The sequence below is a fragment of the Pelobates fuscus genome, chromosome 7, assembly GCF_036172605.1.
Source record: "Pelobates fuscus isolate aPelFus1 chromosome 7, aPelFus1.pri, whole genome shotgun sequence".
In the NCBI taxonomy this organism is placed as follows: Eukaryota; Metazoa; Chordata; class Amphibia; order Anura; family Pelobatidae; genus Pelobates; species Pelobates fuscus.
The window spans coordinates 196,080,409-196,104,522 of NC_086323.1; the positions used below are offsets into that span (position 1 = coordinate 196,080,409).

General features: G+C 41.0%; 1 protein-coding gene across 3 annotated transcripts in view; it reads right to left on the bottom strand.

Moving 5' to 3' along the window:
* Positions 1-366: 366 nt before the first annotated feature.
* The window catches only part of LOC134568436 (oocyte zinc finger protein XlCOF7.1-like), a 382,451-nt gene continuing 358,703 nt past the window's right edge, over positions 367-24,114 (bottom strand). For all 3 annotated transcript variants that reach the window (XM_063427024.1, XM_063427023.1, XM_063427025.1), the window contains exon 2: positions 367-3,018. In XM_063427024.1, coding sequence (XP_063283094.1) covers positions 1,676-2,968 — 1,293 coding nt within the window. In that variant the 5' untranslated portion in view covers positions 2,969-3,018 and the 3' untranslated portion in view covers positions 367-1,675. The remainder of the gene's footprint in view (positions 3,019-24,114) is intronic.

Genomic DNA, 24,114 nt, shown 5'->3' on the forward strand with positions numbered 1-24,114 from the left:
CCCACACACATGGTTAAGATAAAGCACTATAGACCAAGCTAAGAATGCTTAACAAACAGTTAGAAGATGTGGAGGGATCAGTAACTATTCCTGGAGGGATTTGTAACTATTCTTTGAGGTGCGGATGCCCACTGGTACTGTGTAATTCTGCAATCACTATCGAATGTTTATGCTCTTAACACTGTAATTTTATCATTATCACCATGATTTGTTCGTATGTTAATGGTAACCATACAGAAGACACAATGTGAACAATGTGATGTATCGTTTAAGTCGTCTCCCCGCCCCCTCCCCACCATCCCTTTTTTTTTTTTTCTGTACCCTCAATTCCCCTTGCTGAAAATAAAAAATTTCAAATTGAAAAAAAAATGTGTAAAAAGGTTTGAAGCTTAATAACCATTCTGTCCATTCTATGATTAAAGCCATACATTATAAAAAATGGTTAACTTGTTTTCTTTGTTTTTTACTGTATGTATTAGGGCTGATGTGTACTATGGCCACCCAAGAGTAATGGGAGTTTGAGCGCAGGACTTGTGTATTTGTAAAAAATGGTTATACTTGGGGGTAAAATATAAATTACACACACATATATATATATGTTAAAATGAATACATTCAGAAAGAGGCCCGTCTTAATACACATGGGAGTCTGGCTGGGTCAAAGGTTATAACAACAGTGGGCCTTCATCAATCTATGTGAACAAAAAACACATGTGTTGACCGTTGATATACAATGGACATATGTCCGATAATTAATATTAGATGTCTAGGTCTAAGTAGGGCCTACCAGATCCTGTGTATGAAAGAAGTCTGAAATGATATTATTTGCAACCAATACAAGAATAATAAATCATATTACAAAGATAAAAATCCTACGACACATCAGATATTTTAAAGCTCATTAAATGTTTTTCAGAAGGCTGAAATTTGACTCCAAATTATGCATGTTTGACTGCCACATTTGCCAAAATTGGTATATTTATTAGTTATAATCTCAGGAAATTAGTTATAATCTCTAAGGGAAAAAAAAGCGAGAAAATTAGAAATAAACATAACCGTTGCTTGAAGTCTGTATTAACATGTGGGTTGGGGAAACTAGCCTCTCTCTTATAATGTCCAAGGTTATTGTGTCCTGGGATAAGAATAAAGGACCCCAGGGAATAATTAGCTTAGCTTAATTTATATTCCTCAGTCAGAGCTCTGGTCTTCTATCCCAATTCATATTTGTATTGGTATAATTTGTAAATACATTTCATATGTGTGCTGTAGTTTTTCAATAAAAGTTGGAGCTCAGAAATAGTGTTCCTACAAGTTGCCATCAAGAATCATGTGTCTTGTCTGTTTGCTGAGGTCTTGGTTGGAATCATACAAATGTCATGCTAAACAACCATTTTCATTGAAATGTATTACCAGTGGAACAAGCTATTTAGTATACTCTGTAACAGCCAGGACATACAACCACAATGTATCCTGGGTTGCTGGTGAGTTTGCAACCAAGTGAAGCAGAGTTGGCAATGCAGGTTAGGCACATACGGGCAATGGCATGGGGGTGCCACAATACCAATGCATCATATGTACATTGACTGTTACTATCAAAGTTACTATTTATTGTTTGAGCATAATAATAAAAATTCACAATACAAGATATTTTATTCCTGTGTTAATCCATAGATGCATTATAAAATCACCTCACCTGTGTGAGTTATTTGATGACTGATAAGCTCTGATTTACTAGCAAAACATTTCCCACAATTACTACATAAGAAAGGCTTCTCTCCTGTGTGAGTTCTCTGATGACGAACAAGCTGCGCTTTGGTGACAAAACATTTTCCACATTCAGAACATGAGAACGGTTTCTCTCCTGTGTGTGTATTCTGATGAATGACAAGATTTGAATGTCGGCCAAAACATTTTCCACATTCAGAACATGAGAACGGTTTCTCTCCTGTGTGAGTTCTCTGATGACGGACAAGCTCTGAATTTGTGCCAAAACATTTTCCACATTCAGAACATGAGAACGGTTTCTCTCCTGTGTGAGTTCGCTGATGACGGACAAGTGCTGCATTTGTGCTGAAACATTTTTTACATTCAGAACATGAGAACGGTTTCTCTCCTGTGTGAGTTCGCTGATGATGAACAAGCGATGCATTTGTGACAAAACATTTTCCACATTCAGAACATGAGAATGGTTTCTCCCCTGTGTGAGTTCTCTGATGACAGACAAGCTGCCTTTTGGTGAAAAAACATTTTCCACATTCAGAACAGGAGAACGGTTTCTCTCCTGTGTGTGTACTCTGATGACTGACAAGCTGCGTTTTGGTGACAAAACATCTTTCACATTCAGAACATGAGAACGGTTTCTCTCCAGTGTGGGTTCTCTGATGACGAACAAGATGCGTTTTGGTGACAAAACATTTTTCACATTCAGAACATGAGAACGGTTTTTCTCCTGTGTGGGTTCTCTGATGACGAACAAGATGCGTTTTGGTGACAAAACATTTTTCACATTCAGAACATGAGAACGGTTTCTCTCCTGTGTGAGTTCTCTGATGTCTAACAAGTGTTAAATGTCGCCCAAAACTATTTCTACATACGGAACATGAGAACGGTTTCTCTCCTGTGTGAGTTCTCTGATGACTGACAAGCTCTGCATTTCTGACAAAACATTTTCCACATTCAGAACATGAGAACGGTTTCTCTCCGGTGTGAGTTCTCTGATGACAGACAAGCTGTGTTTTGGTGAAAAAACATTTTCCACATTCAGAACAGGAGAACGGTTTCTCTCCTGTGTGTGTACTCTGATGAATGACAAGAGTTGAATGTCGCCCAAAACATTTTCCACATTCAGAACACGAGAAAGGCTTGGGATTTATGTTTACGATCTCCTTTGAGAACATATAGGAATCTGAGAAAATGCTTGATTTTTCAGAGTTAGACTCCTTGGTTCGGTTATTAAAATATTTCTTCATAGCTTTGCTTCATGTATTTATGTTCTTGTCACCACTCCAGACAATTACACCTGAAGGAAAGATATTTGGTTTTAAAGGAAATCGATCACAATAAATTGTTTGCTATACTTAGAAAAACAGACAATATTTGCATAATATATAAGATATACGTCCATCAGGTGTCATGATGATTGGGAAGAAATCATGTATTTGTGTGCATTAACCCCTTTACTAGCAAAAATGTATATACTCTTTTTTTTTTTACTTTCATTTGCTTAGCAAAATTAGATTTAGCCCATAAAGCCTCACGTATCTGCATTTATGCTAGAGGAGCAAATTATGGATACTGTGTATATCACATACATTCTAATCACATATTCTAAACACATGCAGCACATAATTTCACTGTTATCCCCCTACCTCTGCCACTGGAAAGTTGTGCCAAGTATGTACTACTATTTTTATATCACTCCAAGCCTCTACCACTTATACTAGAAGGTTGTGCTATTGAAACTGTAGTAGATACCTGGTTTGACCAGTCAGTGGAAATGTAGTGGGAGTTAAAGGAAATCTGTCTATAACTTATTTATGGTTTACCATACTTAGAAAAACTGACAATATTTTTATGAAAGACAAGAAATATGACTATGAAATATGAGGGGTATCTGACGTTGGCAATGTCCTTCCTCCGGGCAAGATGCTGGGCTGTAGGGGAGAGGTGAAGTCCATCCGCTGGATCCCTGGAGCAATAGCGAGGCAGAGCTCTGAAAAGAGCTAGTGATTAAGCTGCAAATTCCCTTTCAACAACGAGACACAGCTACGTTTTGAAGGGTGAAGAAGAACCGACTCCACTGAGCATTTATTGCTGCTTTTATGCAGGATTTTACAGGTTAGACACCACCCACTGGACCTTGTGGGGCACCGACAATACAGTTACAGCAACCAATCATACACAAGATGACAATAGAGCACACCCAGCAGTTACAGTGAATTCCTCCCCTCTGCTTAGGAGATAATTAACTGAATCTACTCAATTATCTCCAAGCTGAAAAGTGACATTTTTATATATTTTCATAACTTCTTGATTTTATATTGTACATGAATACAACTTATTTTTTATAACCAGTATAACCTAGGGACAAACATATCCAGAATTTGTGAAAATCCGTTCAGGGGTTCCAAAGATAGTAAAAAGTCCCTTTGGACCGATAGATTTGGGATGTGTGGTCGGTCAAATTTACCCTGAAAAAAATGGGACTTAGTCTCCAGCTGCAGTGTCGTAGGGGAGTAGAAGGTACAGGTCAGCGGTGTTTGCGCAATTGGGTAGCCAAAAATAGTTCCATAGATTTGCCGGCACACACCGCTGACTGTGTTCGAATGAATCAAAATGTCTGCCGCCACGTGTAAAATTTTCGAATGGCGGCCACTTCAACTACTTCAGCTGCATCCGAAGTGCAATTCGAAACTGCAGGTCTTTTCCCAAGGTAGTTAAAGTGCCAGAAACTGTCTTTTAAAAGTCCATGAGCCCAAATAAACAATTACTGAAGGCAAAACAACAGTCTGAGTTCACATATCATGTACTTTTCCTGTTCGGCTGTTTGGAGTGTGGATTATTCGTATAATTGCTTGTTAGGCTGATTGGAGGTTCGGTAGATGCCCTCCAAATAGGTAGCTGCACTCACGGTACATAAAAAGTCAAAATGTATTGTAAATGGGTTAAAAATCCAGCGATCAACGTTTCAGTCCTTAAGAACTTTCCTCAGGATCAAATCATAAAAGCAGCCATTATACTGGTTAACTGGGGTGTTTTTGTTACACGTATTGTTACACACACACACACATATATATATTTGTGTTCGGGGCAAATAGCCGTATATGGAGTATGGTTCCAGCATAAGCGTAGGATAGTATAAAGGGAGCAAGTCGGTTGTGGTGTGCTGAGACCGACGATACGGTAGGCCTGTAAATAAAGAGGGCCCACCAAGGAGTAAGTAAGTAAAGTAAATGGAAAGAAAAGATAAAGTGTTGAAATGAGGAGTGGGTGGGAGGGTCATTCTGATGCTGACCTCAAGCGATAGGAGTCAAGTAAGGGGTGTCCCTTATATAGGGGAGTGAATTAATTTAAGCCCCTCCCACAAATACAGGCCAAACAGCCTTAAACTTGTGCTCGGGGCAAATAGCCGTATATGGAGTAAGGTTCCAGCATAAGCGTAGGATAGTATAAAGGGAGCAAGTCGGTTGTGGTGTGCCGAGACCGACGATAAGGTAGGCCTGTAAATAAAGAGGGCAAAAAGAATAATCAAAGATTTAATACAGTCAACAATATATACAAATTAACCAGACATTTCCTTAAATGCATTACGGTATTTAATTCCTTGAATGATTTTGAAGGTAGGAATCTAGGACCGCAACTGGACACCATTTGTTGTGGGTAGGATAGTATGTTATCTCTACTGTTAGTGCGTGTTGACTCGTTTCGGAATGTGGTGGAGCCAATAGGTAATAATATATGTGTTTACATACGTGGGATCTTTGAAGACAATGATCTGTCTGAGTGGTGGTTATGGTAGTGGATTCTCTGGCCTGAGAAAGGCATAAAAGGCCGTGCGCATGGCTGGTAATGGCCGACTTGGTAGTATAATTGAATGCTTGTAGCTCTAATAGGTCCGATAAGGATGGAAAAGTTGGATGGCTATTGGTAATCTCTGAGAGGAATGTGGAGGGATGGATATATTCTTGTCTAGTATGATAGCATGAAGTTATGGTAGTTGGCCATAGGTTATCCTGTGTTGTTGAATGCCTGTAAAATATATAATTAAGGGTGTGTGAGATGGTTTTAGTTTAAGGTGGCAAAAAATGAAGCAAAACCTAGGAGAAATGTTATGACACAGGTTGAGCTATGTCATGTTCCAATGAGATTCTTTAAAGCCGGGTGAATAGCTGTGTTATGCGTTCTATAAGTATGGGATGAAAGTGCTAGGTGGGATAGTGCATGCTATGCTGCATGAGTATGTCTAATCCATGATTTGTCTCTGGAACGAAAGAGTGGCCGTGACTGTATGGGCGGCTGTAGGAAGCGTATGATGAACATGCCTGGAATATAAATGAGACAATTATCGGCAGGGATGTATACCCCCGCCTGGTACATGAAAGTAAAAGAAATGTGGTAAGTGGCCAACCAAGTGAGTTCCCCAGCAATACCATGATCGTATGGATGATGAGTGGCATTTGTTGATGATATGACATGTCATCAACGGATTGATGACCCTGACCATGATTTACCCCATGCCACAGCAGCTGCTTTTAGCGGGGAAAGGATTGCCCATTTTATGCCATGTAAGTGCCAGTTTGTAGGGTAGATGGTAGCCGTTTACTGCATTGATATTGGTCTTACTTAACCAAGCTTCAACCCATGCTTGAGTGATAGCTGTAAAGGTAGATCAATGGTGTGTGTATAGTAAGGAAACTCCTCGGATGGTATGAGGGAGTTGAGACTTGGGGTAGCGAAGGTGTGTGGTGCCAATAAGTCTATGGTTAGTCTTTGTTTAAGGGAAGATTCCCTTGTGACAATACCAATGTGTTTGGCGCCATGCTGTAAATGGTGGAGATTGGAAAACCCAAGTTAAAACCCCTCTGCAAATCTTGGCTATGAGTGTGTTTACAGTCGATGGTTCTGTTGTGCTGACTGTAAGTGAGGGCATGCTATATTCCTTGAGGGTTTATTTCCTGTATGGGAGCCCTTTGAAGCTTCAGAGCCTTCGTAAATCTACTACAAGTCTGGAAGGGTGATGAGTCAGTAGTGTTGAAAATGCATTGGTGTGTACAGATGGTGAGTACGTTATTTGTAAGTTGTATTGGGACACATGGTTTGTCATGTGCCCTGAATGATTTGAACATATATGCAACAGTCTATATGCAATGCAACTACTAATACCAATTGTCTCTGGTAGTTCAGAGGTGCTGGTACCAGGAGCCTGAGAGTGCTCATCCGTTTGTTTGGGAGAAAATCCCTTCTGTATGGGTACCTGCACAAATAAGCATCTCTACATATTCCAAATGCCAACACAACCAAGGGATGGTCAGTTCCCGATTTACCTAGAATCCCTGGGTCTAACCATCATAGATACATCATCATACATATTTATGCCTTGTTTCCCCAATGTGCCGGGATCATATGTGCAGGGTTAACGTCTTGTACCAAGAATTGATTGTACCAGGTAGCAGAGTTGCGGTTGGTGCTGGTTGTACAGTAGCGTGAGGCCCAGCCTTGTGAGGGCTGTGACCGACTCGAGAATGCCAGTCTGTTGTAAATTTTATTTTGGCTCATGAGTTTATGAGTGAGGCTAGCATGGCCTGGGTGTCACCTGAGTTGGTGTTGCTGGGCCTTCCCCTGCCTCCGTGTTGTCCGTTGATGTATGGAGGAGTTTGAATAACTCTGCTTTCCTTGCTGTGGCAGGGTAGGGGATGTGTCGCCTCCTTAGGTCCAAGCCACATCTCCTCTGCTTGAAGGTGTATCACTTCTAGCCGGGTGCCAGGAAGAGGTGATTCTTCACCATCTTTTTGAGAAATACTTAAATAACAATAAAGATTGCAATTATATATTTGTACCCAGGGGTCTTGTACCGGCTTGCTAGCTAAGCCGTAAGGCGAAACAAATAGGCTTGGTGTTTTTTGGTGACTGGTGAGGCCCTGCTAGTTGCCAAGTAGCTTGAGAGGCTCTATCTATGCTTGTCGTGAGGGGATTTTGTGTGGCCAACGAATGTTTTGGAGGATGTTGGCCTCTCGGTGACAGTAACCAGAAAAATAGGAAGGGGAGTGACAGGTGAGGACCTCTCTATGATACAATGCGAGGCGGCTAGCTCACGAGTGGCCCGAGGGGTGTATGCCTCCGAGTGTGAGGCGGGGTGTTGGCCTCGCGGGGCCACTAACAGAAGCATAATGCAGAGAAAAAAGGGGATAATACCTATTGGGCCCTAGAACCCTAATTGCCAGTACACTATTACTATTCCAGGGAAGGTAAGAGATGGATAACTACGTGAGCAGGTGTACGTACCTGGTAGTATGGTATTGAACCTGACAATCCGTATAGCTTTTTATAGAATATGAGAGTAGCCAGAAAGGTGTCAAATACTGTGACGGGGCACCACTGATTGCCGGTGGGATAGTAGCAGATCTTGGTAGGTGGGCCTATTTGATTAGTTTTTGTGTGACCTAAGGTGAGTACGTAGTGATCTGTGTGTCTCTGAAGATTTGTAATGTTGAGGAGCTGATGATGACACGAAACACTATTGGTGGTGAACTCGTTTGGACGTAAAAACCCATAGAAAGCTAGGTAAGTCGCTGTCTTGATAACTAGGTTGGTATGGGTTTCAAAAGGTTTGGAGTCCAAAATATTGGAGAGTGCGCGAAACTTGGGACCGTCTATCGGAAGTCTGGAAGAGGTAGTGGGTAAGTCTAATCTTAGTATACCTTTTAATATGTTTTTCACGGGATAGGAAGACATGAAGGGTTTAGAACTAGGGTAGGCACTGATGATGTGATGTTGTATACCCGAGAGATATAGTTTAATGGTGTTCAATGATAATTTTAGGTTGAGGTGGCAGAAATAAATAAATGCAATAATGGAATCTAAAGAATGAGTGTCAGTTATCTGATGGTCTGTCGTGAATTTGGTGTATATGGTAAACGCTCGATTATATGCACGGGATGTGTTTGTGGATAGGGCTGCTCCGGCTAGGTATCTGATGTGAGATAGCAGTCTTTCTAGTCCAGGATGAGGTCTTGGAATGGAGGGGTGCTGACCAGTCTGGAGTTGGCTGTGGGGTGTGTCCTGAAGAAAACCTGTAAGTTACATCGAGACAATGCGTCAGCGGCTGTGTTGGTTTTTCCTGGAATGTGGATGCATGTGATGTGGAATTGTAGTGTCGCTGCTAACCAAGTTAGCCTTCGGATCAATTTCATGATGGTGAGTGAGGAGGATCTACCCTTGTTTATTATTTCACAGGCTGGTTTGTTGTCGGAAAAGCATTTTACCGCTTTCCCCCGCCATAAGTGTCCCCATACTCTTGCGGCTGCCACAATCGGATAGATCTCGAATAGGGCTGATGTAGTGGGAAATGAGGGTAAACCTAGGGTTTCTACTGGCCATGAATCTCTGAACCAGTCATTGTGATAGATTGCTGCAAACCCTGTGTGAGCTGCTGCATCGGTCCAGATGACGGGTGAGGAATCTGATAAAGGAGTGATGAACATGGCTATCCCGTTCCAATGAGTTAGGAACCGTAGCCACATAAGTAGATCTGCCCTTGCGTGAGTATCTAGTGATAACGTGCTGGAGTCAGTATTGAGTAACGGGAGAAGGCACAACAATCTTGAGACGAACGCCCGGCCTTGAGGAATAATTTTCATGGCGAAGTTCAACGTGCCCAGTAAGGATTGTAGGTCTGACCTGGTACACGTGTCCTTCACCAGAAAATACTTTACCATTTCAATGATATGTTGCACCTTCTCCCGTGGTAGACTAGCCTGTAATGTAACGGTGTCTAGGTGAATACCCAAGAACGTAGGGCCTATTGTCTTTGCTTGAGACAGTGGTACCCCCAATGTTGTAAATAGGGCCAAGGTCTTCTGGAGATTAACTGGTGAGGATTTAGGTGATTCTATCGTAAGGAAGTCGTCCAGATAGTGCAGAACTGCGGGACAGTGAGTGATATTGAGGAGTAGCCAGCATAGAGTGTCAGCAAATATGTTGAATAATTTCGGGCTACTTTTTGCTCCGAAGGTAAGGCGGTGGCAAAGTAGTATTTGTTTTCCCATTTGATGCTGTGCACGTGCCACAGGGATGGGTGGATGGGTAGGAGCTTGAAAGCGTTGGAAATATTGTTTTTTCCCAACCAGGCTCCCACCCCTGCCCTAAGAATGGATTGAATGGCATTGTCTACTGTGGTATACTGCAGGGAAAACTCTTCCGAAGGTATTAATGAATTGATGCTGGGGGTTACTAAAGAATGAGGAGCGGACAAGTCGTAAATAAGTCTTTTTTATTGTTGGACTTCCCAGTGGCAATACCTATAGGGTTGGTACGCCAGCTGGCGATTGGAGGGTGAGCAAAGGGGCCCACGATAAACCCGTTAGTCAGTTCGGTCTTGAGTAGTGACTGTGTGGTGATTGGGTCAAGGATAGCTGACTGTAAGTTGGGACATTCTAGAATACCTGTGGGAAGTGTGACTAGACCCGTGTGGAAACCCTCAGTGAAGCCTTGAATGAGGAAGTTGACTAAGTGAAGGGAAGGGTGTGCCTGGAGGTAAAATGACAGGTTGTCAATGCTAACTTCGGTTAGTCATTGTTTAGGGTACAGACGATTGGGGGACATCATTTTTGCATGTGCCCTGAAGCAAATTGAGCAGACGTGCAGCAGTTTAGAAAAGTGCTAGTTGTTCTCTTTTCTTTTATAAAACTTGACGTGAGGGCGGTGCGGAGATTGCTGACTCCTCTGTGTATAAAACGGGTCTTTCTGGGAGAAATGTTTTAGCAATAGGGTCTTGTAAAAGAATGGGCCAGAATCTTGAAATTATTTTCCTAACTTTATAATTATAATACACAGAGGAGTCAGCAATCTCCGCACCGCCCTCACATCAAGTTTTATAAAAGAAAAGAGAACAACTAGCACTTTTCTAAACACAGAAAAAGGTTTCTTTGGGTGTGGGTATTGCTTGGCCTGTAATAGAACCGTAAATAAGAAAAGACATATAAAAATTTTTTTTAGCAGAGAGGGAACAGAGTATCGAATTAAAGAACTTCTGACGTGCCACTCAAATAATCTTATATATTTAATGATATGCCCTTGTGGTTTACAATATATTGGTAAAACCACAAGGGCATTACATATTCGAATCGAAGAACATGGAAGAAACATAGTCAAGGGTTTCGAAAACCATAGTGTCTCTGCTCACTATAAAGCGTACCACAATTGTGAGATGAAAGATACAAAATTCTTAGGAATAAAAAAACTAGAAAAAGATTGGAGAGGAGGAGATTTCGGTACTAAATTAAGCAAAAGCGAAATGGATTTTTAAATTAAATACACTTATTCCCTATGGTCTCAATACAGATTTTGAGATGTGCCATTTTTTAAAATAGAATTTTAAAGTTAGGTTTTCATCTATTTTTCAATTATTTTTAATTCCCTTTTATACTTGAATGGCACTATATTTACGTTTAAAAAGTTTTTACATTTAGTCTTTTTAACTTTCTAAATGGGTTGTAGTTTATGTATTTTATGATTCGCTCTCTGTCTACAAGCATATATTTTTACACTATCCCTTTAATATTTACTGTATGTATATAGAATTACTCTATTTTTATCTAGTTATATGCCGAAATAATGAAATGATTCGCTCTTTTTACAAGTTAATATATACTTCTACTATCCCTTTAATATTGGATTGCATGTACATATAATCACACTCTTGCCCCTATAAAATATATATTCATCGATAGCTATATGGTGAAATAATGTAATAACTGGGGGTTCAATCACTTTATATTACTCAAGTCAGAACAAAACGATTGCATATACTTATGAATAATTGATAGTGTGGCTGTCTCTGTTATGGTTTCACTTATACATTATGTTTTACCGGAAATGCGGTCCCAATGAACCGCAATTTGGAACGCATGACGTATCGGCATATCCCCACGTGACCGGAAATGACGGCGGAACCAAGGGAAAGGACTGAAAGTGAGGCTTGAAACGCAGGACGTCACCGTTTCCATGGTAATCGCCCGCGATTTTACAAGCCGGACTGACATTACGGATTTTAAGGAGATGTATAAAAGCAGGAACAGGTCCAAGGAGGAAAATGAAGACTTTTCCATTTTTACATATCCAGTTGAGGAAGCTGATATAGCGAAACGCGTCCTGGGAATTTGGAGATCACCTGTCTTCATGGAATTGGACTTTTTTAATGCCTAGTAAAGTGTTTTTATAATGTTATATATTTTTATGTAATAAAGTATTTATATATATTTTTAAACACTACTGGCATTGTTCCTGCTACTTTCACTTTGCACAAAGAAGGATTGTGGTCCTTCACCACATACGCCCCTGATCAGAGCCGATTTGGATGGCTCTGGGTTTAGACCAAGGAAGAGGAAGAACTCCCACCAAAAGAAGGGATTAGGATCGCCTTTACAGATCCTACAAGCGATTTTATTGAGCTATATCCATTAGCTCTTAAAAGTGTGAGTGGGAAATTTATTTCGTTTTATACCTATCTTTGTATATCACAGGATACACTATTGTGTTTTTTATTTGTTTTTTATTTTAAGGTACTATATGTCACATATGGACTTATATGTATGAAACTAAGGTATTGTCCTAATTTGTATATCTCACATTGTTTAAAAAAAATACAGCGCTTCACTTTACATCTCACCGTTCCACTATTGTTTAAAGATAAGAATTCTATGTTGAAGCTGCTTATTCACCTACATCACATTCACTAAATTAGCGCTAATACACACCCCCCCCCCCCCCCCTTTTAAACTTAATTTGCCTTGCAAAATTACTTTTGGTCAATTACTTTTTAATAACAGCAAATATGGTTGAGGACAATATGATCATCACCCACACAGAGACACATATGTGATATAATTTATCTTGATTCCAAGGCTCAAGCTTATATGTGTCATATAATGATATCCTATATTAAAATTGGCTAACTTGGACTCCTACTAGTCTGTCTGGGTAAAGAACGACTTAAAAACATCTAATCTAAAGAACTTGTTTTCTGTGGTATTATGGTTACATTCCGGTGGAGGTTGTGTTATGTCTTGTGAAAGGAATCTTGAGATAGTGGAATATATCTGTGGGTTGTAAGTTATTTTTATTGTTTGCCTTGTCATTTGTTTTATAATTGAGTTAGAATCCTCCATAATTGAGTTAGAATACAATTTATCATTTTGAAACATTGATATTTGTGTTCAGCGAAGTCTCCCGAGTAAAACAGTACCCCTCCATGTACAGGTTTTATGGTGTCTTGGAAAGTTACAGGGTTAAATATAGCGCGTGCAAATGTAATTCTCTGCACTTGCTGCATGGTTTGTCAAGCACGTCAATAAAATTTTAATTAAATCACATAATTATTTTAAAATATTACTTAAGTATACACGTAGAATTTAAATACATATGTATGTATTTAAATTCTACGTGTATACTTATGTAGTTATTTATGTAATTATATATATTTATCTATATAGAAATATTTGCAGTTATTTGTATATTATATATAGATATATATAGAATGTCATGTAAGTGTATTATTATATTTATAAAGCGCCGTCAAATTCCGCAGCGCTTTACATGGGGTGGACGAACAGACATGTAGTTGTAACAAGACAAGTTGGACACACAGGAACAGAGGGGTTGAGGGCCCTGCTCAATGAGCTTACATGCTAGAGGGATTGGGGTAAAATTACACAAAAAGGTTAGGATAGTATTAGACTAATGACAGTTGCAGAAGAGGAATCAGTTAGGAGCTATTAACAGTTTAATTGATACGCTTTTATGAAGAAGTGGGTTTTTAACGATTTTTTTAAGGAGTGGAGACTGAGTGAGCATCTAACGGAGGAGGGAAGCAAGTTCCACAGGAACGGTGCAGCCCTCGAGAAATCTTGAAGGAGAGTATCAGAGGTGTGTTTACCGGCAGAGGATAGATGTAAGTCTTCAGCAGATCGTAAGGGCCTAGACGGGACATACTTGTGTAGAAGGGAGGATAGATAGGTGGGAGCAGCATTATGTAGAGATTTAAAAGCAAGAACCAGAATTTAAAATTGAGCTCTATATTTTATAGGAAGCCAATGTAGGGACTGACAGAAGGGTGAGGCATGGGAGGTGCGGGCGGACAGGAAGATGAGCCTCGCCGCCGCATTCATTATGGACTGTAACGGCGCTAGTTGGGAGCACGTAAGACCACTGAGAAGCGGATTACAGTAGTCAAGGCGAGAAAGGACAGTGGAATGAACCAACACCTGGCGTTAAGTAGGGGCGGATGCGCGCAATGTCTTTGAGATGGAAATGACAGGATTTGGCGATAGACTGAACATGAGGCTTGAAGGAGAGGTCGGAGTCAACACCTAGGCAACGAGCCTGCATGGTGGTGCGGATGGTAGCACCGTTGACTTGTAGGGAGACAGACACAGGAGTAACAACACTTGAGGGAGGAAAGACCAGAATTTCAGTTTTGGTCAAGTTTAGTTTAAGGAAGTGGGCAGCCATCCAGTTAGAAACAGCAGAGAGGCAGTCAGAGACACTAGTCAAGAGGGACGGGGAGAGAGGACAGGTAGATTTGCGTGTCATCTGCACAGAAATTATATTGGAAGCCAAAGGAGCTAATGAGTTTACCAAGGGAGGCAGTATAGATGGAGAACAGTAGGGGAGCCGCGGCTCTCGCGAGATTTACACTGGGAGCTGACCGAGGTGCTGAACGGACGGCGCAGAGGAGGAGAGAGCTGACAGGAGCTGCAGGAGAGGTAAGTACAGCTCTGCCAGCACCCCTCTCCCCCAGTCTGTATTATGGCAATGCAAATTGCCATAATACAGACAATTGACTCGAGTATAAGCCGAGTTGGGGTTTTTTAGCACAAAAAATGTGCTAAAAAACTCGGCTTATACTCGAGTATATACGGTATTACAGTTAGAATGAGATTACATATGTATATATCATTTATTTTAAATTTTTTTTTATTTATTTTATTTATTTACTATTGTAATTATATATTATATATATAATGAAAGAATAGATCAGAAAAAAGAAAGGAAAGCAACGTCACTACAAACCACATAAATTAAAAGAGCACAGAATAGGCAGACTAGAATGCAATATATGTAATAAATAATAAGCAAATAGAAGTCCAGAATAAATAGTCTGACTGGTAGATGAATCAAACAACGAGAGATATATTTGTAGAGGTGAATACAGTCTTTTGTAGCGGGGGATTCTTCGGAGTGGTGTAGATGCGTCTTTGTACATCATATGAAATGAGAAAATAACAACTGATGGTATAGTAGGTCCCGAAGGGGGTAGAAGCAATAAAAGAGTATATTGTCCTACTCACGTTTTCAAGAGCTATGGACTTAGCTCTAGTGTGGATAACGTACAGTGGTAAAATCCCCACTTATGGGATACGTTAGTATTCTTTCTTGATTAGGGAACCATATGTGGAAATAAAAGCGGGAACAACAATGTTGCTCAAAGTATAACTGTTCAATGAATACAGCTTGAGTGGTATAATCCCCACCTAGGATTCTTGGGAGTTATATCCTCACCGGAAAGTAAAAACACTTCTGGTGCCGGATAAAAGGATGGTAGTAGTAAAAAAGTAAAATGATAATAGTAATAACAAGTAAGATGGCTAACTCAGTAAGAAAGGGGCCAAAATACCTTTATTTAAAACAACATAGTTTTAAAAAAACAACGCGTTTCGCCCTTAGGCTTTATCAAGTGGAGATCAGAAAGTACATCCTGTTACATACAGGTTTATATATTTTTTTTTTCTTCAAAAGTGCTACATTTTATATGTGTAAGACATAAAAAAATACCATCAGTTGTTATTTTCTCATTTCAAAGATATACCTGCCTTCCTTTCTTTTTTCTGTACCATTTCTGTTGTAAGGCCTGTGAGGGAGCCCTACTTTTTACTTATTTATTGTTTCTGTTGTATTTTGTATAGACAGAGAGCGCTGATCCCTTTCTTCTGTTCAATGAAAAAAATAGATGCCTGGCAAATACATCTTGTCTAATAGTTCTTTTTTTAGTTATTATTGTTAGATAATAGTCCTTGACATATTGATTATTATACATGATCCATGGTCTTTTTCGAGATTTTGGGGGGTTTTGTCTAGCCTTCCTATGGGATTAGACACACTATTTGGCTCGTTGGTAGTCCAATTCATTTGATTTCCCGCTAGCCTTTCTGCCCATTTAGTTTTATATCCATACAAGTCCTATCTTTATTGGAGTACATATCATTCAAATGCTTGTGTGTTATATAGGGATTTTCTGTTTATAGCTATAGTTATGTTTTGATCACCATACTTAATTTATTTTGTGTCATCTATCTTTCTCTGTATCGTGTGGTCCTGTGTATATATAGAATGTACACAATTAGGCTTTTAGCATATGTTATTGCTGGTGTGCCTTTAACATATAATTGCCCATATCATTTTGCCTCTAATCTGGCTCTTTGCTTTGTCCCCCTTTATCGAGTATCCTTTTGGGCTTCATATTATTTAACATACACTGTATGTATGTAGCAGTCACATGCTACATTTGAACAGCTGTCTTTTTTTAGTGACTATATAGGTTTGTTGTCACATTAGGATTATCTACATCTTCTGTTTACAATATATATTATTTGTCTTTTCTTTTAGTTAGTTTACTTATTGTGATCAACATTTATTAATTCACAATATCATGTCTTGTCTATGACTGATTTTTGCAAGATGTAAATTGATTCGTGTTACCTGTTCTAGCATTTTGTACTATTTCGCCGTAACCTATGTATTATGATTCTCTTTTTTGAATACGCTTGATTTATTTTCGAGTAGACTTCACATGCCCTTTTTCACTAAGCCACTACACACGAGATTCATGGTTTGATCATTTTTATTTTGTCATGTTTTGCACTTTTTCACATTCACTGGATTTTAGTCTACTCTGATTTATTAATTATTTTACATTATTTGCCATGATTATTCTCTTTTATACCATATAGATTTTCTTCCTCCATAGTGGTCTTCTTATACCCAATAGTCACTTCGTTCACAGTTTTGTATACTGTCACTATGGTAACCACACAACCCCGCTGTGCATTACGTGACGTCACCAGCGGTTTCCATTCATTTCCGGGTGGTAACGGGCAGAGACACTTCACTTCACCTTATTGATTGGTAAGTAGTGATGTCGCAAACCGTTCGCGAACTTGCCGCGAACGGTTCGCCACGGTCCGTTCGCGATGAACTCCGGTCAGCTGACGCATCCCTGCCAATCTCCGGCAGACCCTCCCTCCCAGACCCTCTCACCTCCTGGACAGCATCCATGTTGAAGCTGCCTTCAACATGGATGCTGTCCAGGAAGTAGGAGGGTCTGGGAGGGAGGGTCTGACGGAGATTGGCAGGGATGTGTCAGCTGACCGGAGTTCGCGACCGTTCGCGGCAAGTTCGCGAACGGTTCGCGACATCACTATTGGTAAGTGTTACTTTTCATATTTTATATATAAGCACATTTATGACCTGTATTGAGTGATCTTGAAAAAGACCCGGCAGAGTCGAAACGCCGGTCGATTTTTGTATACACCTCATGTATTAATAAAGCACTATTTTTCACCTATATGAAGATATGTGAGTGCATCCCGTTTTTTGATTTCTCAAAACATAAATATATATTATATATATGTATGTAGCATCATTCTAAGTGTATTTTAAGATTAATATACGTACTTATATTAACATTTAAATACATTACGTATAACATTACATATATAAGATGTATATTTTAGATATATACATACATATACACACACACACTTTTATAAAATTTTAACATGTGTAATAATATTTTTTTATTATTCTTCCCACCAGCAGGGGGACTGTGACATTTCAGACAGACAGTCTCCCCAGCTGGCAGATCCACTGCCAAATTTGCCGGGGGAGGGCTGCCTGGGCTCTCAGGCATTCCTCCCGAATAGGATCGCGGTGGAGGCGAGTAGCTGGAGGCTCCTGGGGCAGAGAGACGTTAGGGCATTCCATGCCGCCATAACGGCTTTAAAGCCCATTTAAATGGTATTGACATAGAACGGCGTAATGGCGTTAAGGGGTTAATCAGCCAGGATTAATAGATCACAAGTCACATATTATGTTCGATCCCTTTGATGATATAGACATTCCTGCTGTAACATACACCCAACATGGCCGAACTCCATACACACACTGGGAAGAGAGAGCAAATCTAGGGGGTGTATCCATCCCAGCATGCCTTGCACACTTACTACAGGAGCTGGTTAGGGAAAACTGTGCATTGTGCAAAGCTTTCTTAAAGGGGACTGCGGGTATACACCACAGTATCCACATATTAATGTAGTCACTAGTGTGTATAATAATACTGAGTATCTATACACAGATAATAAACATGTCGCTCTGTATAATAATTCTGAGTATCTATACACTGATAATAAACATGTCGCTCTGTATGATAATACTGAGTATCTACACGCTGATAATAAACATGTCGCTCTGTATAATAATACTGAGTATCTATACGCTGATAATAAACATGTCGCTCTGTATAATAATTCTGAGTATCTATACACTGATAATAAACATGTCGCTCTGTATAATAATACTGAGTATCTATATGCTGATAATATACATGTCGCTCTGTATGATAATACTGAGTATCTATACGCTGATAATAAACATGTCGCTCTGTATAATAATATTGAGTATCTACATGCTGATAATAAACATGTCGCTCTGTATAATAATACTGAGTATCTATACACTGATAATAAACATGTCGCTCTGTATAATAATACTGAGTATCTATACACTGATAATAAACATGTCGCTCTGTATAATAATAATGAGTATCTATACACTGATAATAAACATGTCGCTCTGTATAATAATACTGAGTATCTATACACTGATAATAAACATGTCGCTCTGTATAATAATACTGAGTATCTATACGTTGATAATAAACATGTTGCTCTGTATAATAATACTGAGTATCTTTACGCTGATAATAAACATGTCGCTCTATATAATAATACTGAGTATCTATACACTGATAATAAACATATCGCTCTATATAATAATGTTGTAGAATTATTAACCCCTTATAACTTACATCCAGTATTAGGCCCCTTATAAACTATATAATCCTTACTGGGCCCCTTTTAATACTATATTCTCATATTCAGCTCTCATGCCTCGTAGTTTAAACTTTACAAGATTCCTTTGTTCGTAGAAACAGCATGTCAGCAGAAAATGCTAGAATCTTCTGATTCAAAGAACACACTGTAGCAGATAGTATTGATAGAGTGTATAATTGCCAAAGAGGCCTTGAGAATACTAAGGATACTAACCTTGAAAGACTAAAGGTACCAGCTACTCTTTATGGATAGCTGCCAAAATGCCCCCTCCCATCGAAAGAACTCCTCGTGCTAGCAAGATGGCGCTGAAATCTGGAGGAGAACTTTATGACGTCAGTTATGATGTAAGACGTAACACCCAACAGGGAGGGCATTTAACTAACCACTTCTTCTCTTAGCCAATTGACAATGTTTCCTCACCTTTTATCTTGATTTTACAATGATGTAATTTTATCTTTAAAAAGGACTTGCAAGCCTGCTTTGTTCAGATGCTAATACATTTCCTGAAGTGCTTTTAACCTGAACTCCATGTGTCAGTGTGAATTTACTTCTGCGTATACGCAATTTAAACATCTCTAATTTGGACAGGAACAGATAGTCATTCAAACTTCTTTGTTTGCTTAAAAGATTCCCTTATCAGCTGGCGTCCAACTGTGCGGCCTGGGTTATGCCCTGCTAGAGCAGCCGTCCGAGAAAGACGTGGAGCGGATGAATCCTGGGGGACGGAAGGAGATTGATCACCTCTGATTACACGGTTGAGTCTGCAGCACCCCGGTATGTTCCAGCCCCTGGGATTGACCTGCCCCAGTCTGTGATCGGCTCCCTAGAGGTCATCAAAGTCAGGTAATATCTTGCCCAGAGACCCCACACCTTACTTGTTGATATTTACTTTTACCTGCACATACTGACTATCTGTTACCTGGGAGTGCTCTTACTGATTTGTCCTTATTTTTAGTGCCCGGGTAGTTTTATTTGTTTATTTGCCTGTTTACCCCTTTTAGGTACCACGTGGCTGTGGTAGTAAGGAAAAAGGGGGGTGGATCTGTGGAAGTTTTCCTGGGGATCTTCTGTTTGCCTGTTTTCCCTTTTTTAGGTGCCGATTAGCTACGGCAGTAAGGAAAAAGAGGGGGGGAACCTGTGGAGGGGTGTAGACTCACTGCCTCCTGGGGGTTTCCCATAAGTGTCACTTTGACTGCTAGCCTCATTGGACATCACTTTACTCTGCTTGTTGTGTGCAGAGAGGTGGAACACTGCAGCCTCGAGCGCTGACGCTGAGTGTTCCAGTTTAACTTTTGTGGCAGGTGGATTCAGGCTGGTATTGCTGTCTCCATCACCACGTGGTAGTGGTACTTGCGGGAGGGTCTGCAGGTGTACTACGGGATTGAGTTAGGTGGCTTTTGCCACACGTGTAAGATTTTTGTTAACCCTGTTTGAACTGTTGAACTTATTTGAACTGTGATGCATGCACTGTATTTTACTTGAAATGTCTTAAATTGTCTGTCACACATATTCCTGTGTTTACTTTTGTCTTACTCTCTGTACTATTTACACTTTCCCCTCCTGTCTCTCTCTCTCTGTCTCTCTATATATCTGGGATGCCTCATATAGAGGATCTGGGACAGAAATTAGGAAAGCCCAGTAAGGGGTGGCTTGCGTGTGATTTGGTAGAGGATAGAGAAGGGGAAGAGATGGTTAAAAAGGTTGATAAGATTGCTAAAGTGTGTGGAATTGCTGTACCTTCATGTGGTTGATTACAGCCAGAGAGCTGGCGCAGACTACTGACAGAGAAGAGTAGCAAGAGTTATTCAGCAGGAAGATTGGGTTGAGGAAGAGATTGATTTTTGTGTCTCTTTGCTTGCAATAATTGTAACGTAACTGTCCTTCCAGCACTCACATGGTTAAAGAGATTCGTGCTTACAGTCTCTCTCTCTCTCCCGCCCCTCCCTCCTTGCCTTCTGTGAGACGCGAGGGGGGAGAGAGGGGGGGGGAGGCATGATTTGTTTCTTAAGACAGTGAGGATCGTGTGGGAGACTAGCTCACAAGAATACATTCCACCTTTCTGAGGCTGTATTTCCTTTCGCGGTGCAAAGTATTTTCTCCAAGACTGGTGTATAAGATAGGGAGTCGGGGATGTAGCTCAGTGTTGATTACGAAGGTTAGGAAAGTGAATCTGATGCAGGAATAGAGAATTATTTGGACGAGTTAAAAATGTAAAGGCAAGTGTGATTTGTTGCAATACTATGCAATGTGGATAGAGGGAATACGCAAAGTTGTTAAGTTAGATTGTGAAGAGGAAAAGTGATTAATGTTCTGTAGGTAAATTGTTTGAATTCCGTGAGTCTATTTTTTCATCAAGCTATCTTAAAGTACATGTTTCTAGAGAGTCTGTCCATAGTTTAATATTTAATTTTGCCGGACAGAATGTTGCTTCTCTGATTTTAAAGTTGAAACACCCTAAAAGAAAGTACGTCAGCCTAGCACAAAAGGAGGTTGGCACAGCCAGTCCCGTGACCTCCACCTAATTACCATAATCTACAGTCACGTACGCTCCCAAACTGACGTCACTTCTGCCCTATTCATCCATCTCCCCTGTGCCTCCCGTAGTCACGCAGCCAGCCCCTTTTACACCTGCCCACACTATGCCCACATCCAACATGGCCGCCATTTCCTCACTGAACCCAAACCAGTAAGCTTGCAGATTTAGCAGCAGGCCTTAACGACATTATTCAGGAGAAAGTTGGAACTGTAGAAAGATTTCATGCTAGACTTTTTCAAGTGTTCACTGACCTAGGGTTTGAGCTCAGTAATAAAATACACGCTCAGATGCTTTCCGGTGCCTTTGTCCAAGGCATCATGGACTCTATACGTAAGGGTATTATTGCTGCCCGCCCAGAGTATAGAGTGGTTCCCCTTGATAAGCTGCTCCTAGTTGCCAGAGGCTTAGAAGCCGCACAGGTTCCAAGGAGACCCCATCCCACTCCCCTTATGGTTTCACGTCCACCCATCCCCAAAGGTACTAAGCCGCAGATGGGATCTGCTTCAACTGTGGAGAAAAAGGCCATTTTAGGAGTGACTGTCCTGCACCCCTTAAGCCCCAAAGATCAAACAGGCCTAAATCTGTCATAAAGGCCCCAGCACCTCCTTCACCTGATTCAGCCCAGGAAGACTAGGATATTGGCAAGCCTGTATCATTAACCCCTGTTATGGCAGTATCTGCAGGGGAACAAGGGGGGCCATTAGCCACTGTTACTTTACCCATTGAAGGCCACCCCACCACATTCCTTGCTGATACAGGTGCAGCCCGAAGTGTTCTGCGAGAACAAGACCTGCCTGATTCTTCCTTTTTGGCCAATATTGATGTCTCCTGTGTGGGCGTGGATGGTCTTCCAAGACAAAGCCCATTAACTACTCCTTTGCGGGTTGGCAGCTGCCCTAGTCTGCTTGCCCGTTTTGTGGTTTCATCCACATGCCCCATTAACCTGTTAGGTGCTGATGTACTTTCCCGCCTACAGGCATCAATCACTTTCACACCTGATGGCCAAGCGGAATTATCTTCAGCCCTCTCTGATTCAGATACCTCAGCCTTGTGTTCCTTACCTCTGATGCTTCACCTAGAGACTCCACAGGGCTATGCAGAAGGCATGAGAGACAATTTCCCTGCATCTCTAATGAACACTGTCCCCAAGACCTTGTGGTCATCAGGCCCAGAAGATATAGGCCATCTGAAAGTCCCACCAGTGGTGGTCAAACTTATCCCAGGGGCAAAGCTACCAAGAAAGTCTCAATATCCATTGAAACCTGCCCAAGCAGCAGCCATTACCAAGCAAGTCCAAGCACTGCTGGAGAAAGGGGCTCTTGTTAAATGTTAATCTCCATGTAATACTCCTTTATTTCCTGTGAAAAAGAAGACACCCAAGGGTGAACCAGAGAAATACCGAATGGTCCAGGACCTCAGAGCAGTAAATGAGGCAACAGTCCTGGACACCCCAAATTGTGCCAAATCCGCACACACTCCTCTCTGGCGTTCCACCTTCTGCCAAATACTTCACGGTGATTGACCTAGCCAATGCATTCTTCAGTGTTCCCCTGGAACAAAGCTGTCAATACCTCTTTGCCTTCACACGAGAAAAAACAACAATATACATGGACTGTTATGCCCCAAGGGGCACAGAATTCCCCAAGCCAGTTTGCAAAAGCAATGAGTATCATCCTTGACCCCTGGCAGTCTGACCATCCAGAGGTTGTCCTACTCCAATATGTAGATGACTTGCTCCTTTGTGGAGATGATGTTCCCACAATAGAAAAATGCTCTCTGGATCTCCTCTGTTATCTTGCAGATCAAGGATGTAAAGCGTCTCTCATCAAACTTCAATTCTGCCAGCCTATTGTGATCTTCCTAGGCCACTGCCTGTCACATGGCACCAGACACCTCACACGTGACCGTGTCAGGGCAGTGTTGGCCATTCCACCTCCAAAGAGCACAAAATCCCTACATGCTTTTCTAGGCCTCATCTCATACTGCAGAGCCTGGATCCCTGAGGCCTCTCTGCTCATGCAACCCTTGTATGATGCTCTCAAATCGGACCCCTTCTGCCTGTCACCAGAGGCACTTGACAACTTTTATACTCTTCAGCGAGCAATTGCCTCTGCCCCTGCTCTTGGCCTACCAAATTATGACAAACCTTTCAAGTTGTTTGTGTCTGAAAGACAAGGCCATGCTACAGGCGTCCTCACTCAACCACATGATCCTGGCGGACGTCAGAGGCCTATTGGGTTCTTCTCCTGTCAACTGGATATCGTAGCCAGAGGCACCCCTTCCTGCCTTCGTGCTGTCTTCACAGCTCAAGAACTTATTGACTGTACTGGGGACCTAGTTCTTGGTCACCCTTTTACTGTTTCGGCACCTCATGACATTTCTGCGATAATCAACCAAGTCCAAATCAAACATGTCACAGCTGCCAGACACCTTCGACTCCAGTGTCATCTTCTACTGCCTGACAACAGTCACCCTCCAATGATGCCAGGTTCTCAACCCGTCCACTCTTCTGCCACTCCCTGAGGGGGGTACCTATTATGGAAGCAGACCTGGTGGGTCAGAAAAAATTGGGCGCCCCCTTGTGGGGATCTATGCATATGTACAGAGGGTAAAGCGTAACCTTTAATGAATTCTGTATAAAAAGGTATAGTAACCTATGATAAGATCGCAAATGAGCGATAAACAAAAAGAAAAA